Here is an 8,568-nt window from a genome sequence, read left to right as displayed (position 1 = left end):
ATTGCATGTGGGTCATGGGACTATTTAGTCTTCAAGGTGAGAAAGTGTGCTCTACTAGACATGGCTTAAGAGCAACTTCAAGTGCTCATGGATTGAGGGCACCTTCTCTTTTAATCTCTCTTGGATTATATGCATGTTTAGGTGGACATGGTTTGAGTGCACTACAAAACATCTTGATACTAGTGTATGCCTATTAGAGCTGCATTCTTTTCATCAATTTCATGTAGAAAATTCAAATACAAGGATGAAGGATAACACCCATTTACAAGTTGTCAACTTCCTTGTATTTGTCAATCCAATGCAATAGTCTAACACACAAGTTTTATATTGCAAAGCAAATGTTTATGAGTACTATCTCATTGGAGGCTCCCATTCTATACGAGCAAAAATGTAGCTAAATGTTGAGTTTCCATGTAATAATTATTGTAAGACTTGTAATTGTACAATGTATAGTGGTGAGTGATGAGGAGGCAAAGTCATTGGCCTTTGACCACAACAACGGCAATGATTATCATGGATTGATGCCATGGATAGAATTAATATGTTTTTATCACAATGAGGTTGTTGTAGCTATAAGTTGTAACTATCAAGAGGATCGATGTGCTCTTAATTTATAGGTGAAATTGACTTTGCTAAATGAGACATGGATTTTTGAAACTTTAAAGGGTCCGAAAGGCCCACCAACAGCTTTAAAGTATGGGATAGGATGTTCCAACTTGCTTTTTGTTGTGGAAAAGCATGGATCTTGTTGATACCATTTTTCAAAGTTGGAGAGCTTAGAAGAGAATGGGCAAAGGAGTAGTATGGTGAAACAAAGAAAATGTGACAACCAACCTTTAAAGGCTTTACCTAGGGTGATTTAGAACTTAGCATGGAAGAATATGCAAAGAATAAAAGATGCTACTTTGATTAAGTTAGTATTTTTTTTTTGTTTTTTAAAAATTAAGTTAGTGTTAAATAGAGTTCTAATTAAATACATATTTCTCAAAGAATGGGTAAATAGTTTAATGAGTAATCAAACATCTCTCTTTTTCTTGATCATTAGGCTTTCTTTCACAGTAAAATGTAGAACGTATACCCTTTTTTCAAGAGACTTTGTTATGAAGCAAGAGACTTTGTATATGAAGGGTATATGTATTTTATATACATCAAAATGCAAGAGTGCATGATCCCACAATCAAACATGCTAGATTGGAATGCAGTGAGGTACCTCGAGAGTAGAAAAATGGCGAGCCTTGCTCCATACTTTAATATTTTCAAAACCATTGTAAGTCCAATCCAGTGTGCAACCATTCATGTTATTTCTCTTTACAATGCAAGATTTGCAGTGCAACAAACTGGAGAACTAATGTTGTGACATTTGTTTACAAAATGCAGCAAGAAGCTTGGTTATATCACTATTATACTTGCAAGCTTCAAATACATTGTTGATTAAGCTATCAAAGAAAAAGAGCAGGGTGGTGGACATTGCTGCCCTCCTAGCACATCCCACAAGCTACAAACCATAGATGTTCCTTTCTTCTCTTCTTTTATAAGAGCATTGCGGGTGGAAAGATCCCTATGGCAGCCTACATGCTGACCATTTGCAAGGACATATGGTGAAGAAGGAGCTCACAAAGTGGCACTAAGAGCTATGCAAAATCTTTGATTGTGAGCACAATCATATCTGGGTTCAAAGTGACTAACATTTGGCCACTAGATCACAATGCTCGATTTCATGGCAAATCCCCCTATTATGAATGTGGAGTATGTGGGCAATGGAAAAAACCAAGATGCGAAGACAAACAAAGAGCAATTAGGTGGAAATGGGTGCATGCATACACAAGTAGCAAACATGGATGACCACGAGTATGATGATGGTTCAAGATGTGTTTGTGTACAGACCTTTCAAGACTAGTTTTAAGCATTAAATATAGGTGTGGATATTTCGAAACAAAAGCAAAGAAGTCTGCAGGACATCAACTCACGCATAGTTTCAAGAAGTCTAAGAGCTGCTTAAATAGACAAGACATTAAAGTGAGAAAGCTTGAGCTTCTGCAAATAGATGTTGATGATGACAATGAAGCCACAACAACATACTATAATCAAACAACCATGAGGTGGAACTCACACTTGAGAGCAATGATGGGTAGTAGCCTAGTAGGCTGGAAACCACTAGAAACATGCTGGCAATTCAGGAGCCCACTCAAGAGGTGGAACCTTAACATAGGCCTTCTATTCGAGTATGACTTATATGGGGAACAAAATGGGCAATGGAACTAAGTGGACACCAACTTTACAACATCCCCTAACATAGTGGGCTCATGGGCTTCTTCATCTAATGCCTCTTTAGGCTACCATGGATACTCAAGCCAGGTTGGCTGAGCAATTGCAAGAGCTTTCCACAATGGTTGTGTTGACAATTGGTCATAGTTGAGAGCTTTCAACCCTTGGGCATTCGAGGATCCTTTAGGTGCACAATATACAAACCCGTATAACATGAAGGGTTTGTATGTGCTAGAGTATGTGGATGATTTAGAAGGGATTAGATGTGGATGATGCAGATGCTACTAGGAATGATTCACAGGCTACAAGGGATAGAGTTTGGGCTCTTTGGATAGGCAGTCTCCCAAAGTACAAGCAGGTAACATCATCATAACTCTTCTTTGGGGGGAAAAAAAATCATCAGAAGTCATGGAGGATAGACATGAGATATAGATAGTGGAGGTTGACGTGTGACCATTGCATGCACAAACGAGTAATGCAGCTGGGTGAGGCTATGTGGTGGCTGCATGAGTTGTGTACTGCATGCGATATATTTTTTGCGCCAAAACAAGGTGAGCAAGATAAAGCCCTGAGCTGCCCTTGGGCGTGAACTTAGGACTGACACATCGACACCGCACACGCGTTAGCCTTGTGGGCTAAAAGTTGGGCATTTGGACCTATTCGAATATAATTTATATTTTGGCCAATGACGGGGAGGCAAGTCTGGACGTCGCCGCCGCCAGGCAACAGGGGTTTCGCGAAGGAATCGAACGTGGGCAACCAGCTCAAGTGAGGTGGAGCTACTGAACTAGGGAACCTGAAACTGAGGAGAGCTCATAGGACTAGACTCTAGTGAGGGAAACGAGGAGGTATGGTGGACGTTGAGTCCCCTGAGCTCTCAAACCTTGAATCCTTGCAGCTTAGCATCTTAGAACGAATCCGATGCCTCGAATGCTCCATACCTGATTTTCCTTCCAGCCATGATCCATCCTCCCCCCCTCTCCAGCTGCCTCAGGCTTTAGCCGATCATCTTCCCATAGACGAGAAGCTTGGACGGATTTTGCACGCCTCTGGAGTCTCTTCTTACCAGTTCAAGAGAGTGCCGCCAGATTATTATGACAGAACCTTCGAGGAGAGACGAGACTTGCTCGGTGCTGCGTCAGTGGACCATCTTTGCAAGAGCATTGTCATGGTTTAGACCTAACCCTTCAAAAATATGGAATTGCTTTCATTTTTTGACTAAGAATGGCAACTTTTTCCCTCACACATCTCAGCAACTACAAATTCTACAGCTACGACACTGAATTAAAGTCTCATATATGTGCCTTTTGAATATGCGGATCTGTCTGCAAACGGTCAACTAACATGTAACCCGGAAAGATGTCAGGTGAATACGCAAGCTCACGAAAGCGTCACGGATTGCAGCGACTTTAACAATTCAAAATATTACTTGGTCATCATTCAGGTTGCTATTCTTTACTTGTTCTTATGTTACGAAGAAAGTTCAGACTTGTAGACCTTGCACTTATCGGTATCCACTTATTTTGCAGTACACTGCTCGTTTGAATGCAGAAAAAGTCAAGCAGTTCGTTTATTCCCTAAACAATGGGAAAATTCCCAAAAAGAGGTTTAATAGTAAGTGCTTTGCAGAAAATACTCTTGTATTATTTTTCTAGCTGAAGTGTCAACCTTTCCACCCAAAATCTGTCTGGTTATGCATTTTTAGTGTCTCGTGGCAATATTTATCTGGCTAGAAGTATTTTCTTTTTAATACAAAGCTGTGTGGTCATGCTATTGCATTTTCTGGTCAGCTATTTTATATTTTTGTTAAAAAATGTTATTTCAAATGCTCTACATTTGGGAATGCTTACCTCCTTTGTAAACCATCAGGATGTAAGTCTTTTTCAACTCCCGGCTACTTCACCTTGTTAACTGTATTAAATCTTGAAATAGTAGGAGAGAGTTGATCCGCGATCTTTGGATTTGTCGCAGTTGCTTTCTCCATCAGATGAGTCCTTGTCATCTTTTGAATCCTTGGCAATCCTTCTCTCTTTGGGGCTTACCTTAGTGAGGCTCAACCTTGATCATAAAGGCCTTCTTACCGGCATCGTTACCGTTTATTTGTGCCTCCTTTGGGGCAACAATTGGTCCAGTTCCTCGAAAGCGATGGGCTTTGACCATTCTCCATCATTGGTGAGAGTCATCATCCTTAGAAGCTCTTGGGAATCGTACTGACCAGCAACATTGCCAACTGGCTGCTGTGCACCTAATGACCAATTCCAGCCGGCTGATCTCTGAGAGTCTTCACCTTCAGAAGGAAGTCATGGGCTGACTCTCCTTCCCCTATCATCGTGGTGAACAACTGATGTTGGAGCGTGATGATTCTCCGTGGTTTTGAATCAAGGAGATCTTTCAAGATCTTCCTGTTGGAAAATAAACCGAGAATTGTCTATGGCATAGGAAAGCTAAAACATCATGTAGATAACCAGTGTCCTTAACTACGCATGCAAGACATCTAGTGCAGAAGATATGCCACGGTGCAACACCCACGTGTCTTGCTTTAAGTTTTGTGCATATACAAGAAGATGTAGAGAGCACTTTAGGTGTGGAAGATTGCACACAAATGTAGAGCCAGAAGAAAAGTATATAGCTATCCAATCAAATTACAAAGCCACTAAAAAATCTGTTCCAACAGCTTCAGCAAACATCCACTGAGGTATGGCTCCAATACTAGCTCTGTTTGTTGAAACCTCTGTTTGAGAACCCCTCCTGGATTGCTCTATGGTGAGCTCTGCATGCTGCTCCCTCCTGCACACAATGTACTCTTCTACAGCGACAATGTGGAGCCCAATACTGACTGAGATCTGCTGCAACTATGAACTACGGAATGCACCCTCCCGCCCCCAATCCTCTATTGGAAATGAGGGATAGAATCACTCTAACCTTGCAACCTCTGTGGAATAGGAACAGCTCCGTCTCACTCACCCAATGCACAAGTGAGAGTATAGACTGCATATACAAGTGAGAGAATATGAGAGAACTTGTATTCCTCCACTGAATAGTGGGCAAAACCTAGCTCAGGGTGAGCACAAGATATCCAGCAAGGGGCTGAGTATGATCTGGAACTCTTCTACAAGTCTACTTCCGGTGCTGCCTCTTGAGGGCTTCAGTGGTTGCTGAGGAGTGAAAGGGGGGGTAAGGGGCTTTATATAGGGGCAGCCAGCCCCCTTGAGCAGGCCGACCAGCAGGTCAATTCTGCTGTATATGGCCGACCAGCCCCAGGGGTTGGCCTGTAGAGAGGGCCTTCCCTGGCTGCCTTTTTGTGCTGCTTGCTGCATTTCCTGCAGTCCATAGGCCCCCCCAAAAACATCACCCCCCCCTCATGGTAAAGTGCCCCCTTGTCCCCACAAATCGGGTGGGTGGCATTGACCTCCAACATCCCCTCTCAATGATGCCATTGTGGGCCGATTCCCATGTGTCGAATGAGGTGCTCCATTTGCTCCGGTGGAAGAGCCTTTGTCAAAACGTCGGAAAGGTTGTCGGCGGTCGGACAGCACATCAGCTCTATGACATCGTCAATGATGAGCTCCCGTACGAAGTGGTAATGGACTTCTATGTGATTTGTCCGTGCATGGAACACTGGGTTCTTCGCTATGGCTATGCAACTCTGGTTGTCACACATGACCACTGTCGTCTCCTCTTGAAACACGCCCATATCCTCAAGTATCCACCTGAGCCAGAACGTCTCGCATGCTGCAGTGCACGCAGCTCGGTACTCTGCCTCTGTAGAAGAAAGGGCAACTGTGGGTTGTTTCTTGCTCAGCCAGAAAATGGCCCCTGATGCAAGCACAAAACAATACCTTGAAGTTGAATGCATGGTATCGCTGTCAGCTGCCCAATCTAAGTCATGGAATCCGTCTAACTCAATCCCTGTGGTGTATGTAATCCTGTATGTGCAAGTACCCTTCAGGTACCTTAGCATCTGTAGATCTGCCTTCCAATGATCCTCTTTGGGTTTCACAAAGGATTGTCACATTAGCCCAACTGCAAAGGAGATGTCTGGCCTGGTGTTGGTCAGACAAAGTAGACTGCCCGCCAACCGTTGATACCAATGCTATGTACAAGGATATGATCAATCACCAAAAGGAGATAAGTTCAGGGCACTGCGAAATGCCTTAAACTTTTCACGTGGAAGTGCTTTGGTGAAGATATCTGCAACAGTCATGTGTTGACACGCATGCAACTTCTCTCTAACATAGTGATAGTGAACCTCAATGTGCTTCATGCGAGCATGAAACACATGATTCTTTGCCACTGCTATAGCACTTTGACTATCAGTGAGAATCGGAGAGGACCCTCCAATGAAAGACGAAGATCAGCAAACAAATGACGCAGCCAAACACATTCAACTGTCGCTGTGAAAGCTGCCCTGTACTCAGCTTCACATGAGGAGGTAGCCACTGTAGATTGTTTCTTGCTCAACCAAGAAATGCAAGCATGTCCTAGAAAGAAACAATTCCCATTGGTGGACTGCCTAGTATCATAGTCTCCAGCCCAATTTGAGTCACTGTAAGCATGCATTTGCAAGTCACCCCCCTTGGGAAACATCAAGCCAAAAGACTTTGTACCTTGCAAGTAACGGAAGATGCGTTTTACAGCCTGCTAATGCATAATCTTTGGGCTGTGCATATATCCCACACTGAAATGAATACAAGATAAGCTGAGTCAATTGCTCAAGTTCTAATCCAACAAGGAGTCTTGTTCAGCAACAGACCACAATGCTCCTTATAGGAAGAGGAAGGGAAGATGAAAGGGGGTGGGGGGGGCTATTGGGTGGAGAGGAGGAAGGCAATGCAGGATGTTGGGACTTTACATCCTTGTCATGTGGAGTATTGGTTTGTTCCTGATGCAGAAGCATTACAGCCTCATATGAACTCTGAAAGGCGTATTTCAAGTTAATTCTGGTGCGGGCTTATTTGATAGTAATTCGAATTCTGAAGTTTCATTTTAATGGAATATTTTGGGCATTTTTTCTGGTCTGCTTGTCGAATTTCTTCATGTTACTTTTTTACGTTTGTTATCGGAAGAACGCCTGGAAACATGTATCTTTATTCAGCATTTTAGTCTTGGTTTTATTTAACAAAAGTGAACTTTTGTACTCCTGCGAATTGTGAATGCAGTAGATAGTTCTTGGACAGAAAAAGCTTAGAGGTGCTAGTTTGTTTTGATCAACTTGTTCCTTGTGTTCTTTAATAAGATTTCTATGCGATATTGCAATAGTTGTGTAGTTTCATCTTTCTTTCTTATATAAGAAGGAAAATTTTCATGCATATATTGGCACATGAATGATTTGTTGGGATGTGTTATAAACAGTGAGACTTGCTCCTGAGGATGAAGCTTACAAGTTGACAGGCTTTTCACACAATTCTGTGACTCCTGTGGGCATGAAAAGTAAAATGCCGGTAAATGCAGTGGTTCCTTTTATTTATATTTTTGGAAGTTAAGATTCTAGGTTCTTGTGTAGTTTTAAATGTATCATACTAACAACTTGAAGGTTGGTCTGTAGATTATCATGTCCGATGCTATTACCAAACTTCAGCCCAAGTTTTTCTGGCTTGGTGGCGGAGAAGTTGACGTGAAGCTTGGGATAGATACCGAGCAATTCATCTCTGTATTTTGCCCCTTTATTGCTGACTGCTCATAGGCACCTGCTTCGAAAGCATATCCCTCGACCTAATTTTTGGCGTATTCCCTTCAATTGTTTCATATTGCTACTCTTGATGGTGAAAGGCTCAAGTTATTCTTTAGACATATCCCTCACTTACAGTGGTGGCTTATACGAAACTTGGACTGCTTCCAGAGGGTCTTACACGGTAGGAAGTCACACTCTAGGATACATAATATAAGATTCCAATTGTCTTACTCAGCCGCCAAGTTGATACTGTACTACACATTGACATATGGTGTATGTCGTTTATATCATGTTAGATGGGATAGGCTCTCCCTTGTTCTTTCGACTACATTATGTACCCCCTTTTTGTCTCATAGATCATTATGGTCTCTTTGACGGTGTCAATAAATTGTCACCGACTCCCCTCCCATCAACTGCTATTGTACCCCCCCAATGCACATGCACAAAGCCGCACATATGCACACATGTTCTATGTTTAGGATGCTAGAAATGTTTACATTGGGGAAAGGATTGATGCAATCATATTAGTAAAGAATCTCGCAATCATTAAGAAAAGGAATCAATGCGAAGTGCATTGTTTGCTTTTAGGGATAGTTATAGCATGTTGAGAGCCTATCGTCGATCGAGGGATG

General features: G+C 42.3%; 1 protein-coding gene across 1 annotated transcript; it reads left to right on the top strand.

Moving 5' to 3' along the window:
* The first annotated feature begins 3,005 nt into the window (after window positions 1-3,005).
* On the top strand, window positions 3,006-8,308 carry LOC147892917 (YbaK/aminoacyl-tRNA synthetase-associated domain-containing protein). Its single transcript, XM_087387485.1, has 5 exons — window positions 3,006-3,436; window positions 3,632-3,709; window positions 3,795-3,879; window positions 7,618-7,706; window positions 7,811-8,308. The coding sequence occupies exons 1-5, from the start codon at window positions 3,116-3,118 to the stop codon at window positions 7,946-7,948; spliced, it is 711 nt and encodes a 236-aa protein (XP_087243611.1). The 5' UTR covers window positions 3,006-3,115; the 3' UTR covers window positions 7,949-8,308.
* Window positions 8,309-8,568: the final 260 nt, after the last annotated feature.

The sequence above is a fragment of the Dipteris shenzhenensis genome, chromosome 16 (genome assembly GCF_047967505.1).
Source record: "Dipteris shenzhenensis isolate YYH24624 ecotype China chromosome 16, Dip_SZ_1.0, whole genome shotgun sequence".
NCBI classification, from domain to species: domain Eukaryota; kingdom Viridiplantae; phylum Streptophyta; class Polypodiopsida; order Gleicheniales; family Dipteridaceae; genus Dipteris; species Dipteris shenzhenensis.
Note: the sequence above shows the minus strand (reverse complement) of the source record. Positions and strands in the feature narration are given on the sequence as shown.

Excerpts from the sequence above, each read along its gene's own strand:
- LOC147892917 (XM_087387485.1), top strand. The coding sequence starts at position 3,116 with ATGGTGGACGTTGAGTCCCCTGAGCTCTCAAACCTTGAATCCTTGCAG. Across the intron at positions 3,437-3,631 it reads TTTGCAAGAGCATTGTCATG|GTGAATACGCAAGCTCACGA; the intron begins GTTTAGACCTAA and ends GAAAGATGTCAG. Across the intron at positions 3,880-7,617 it reads TCCCAAAAAGAGGTTTAATA|TGAGACTTGCTCCTGAGGAT; the intron begins GTAAGTGCTTTG and ends TGTTATAAACAG.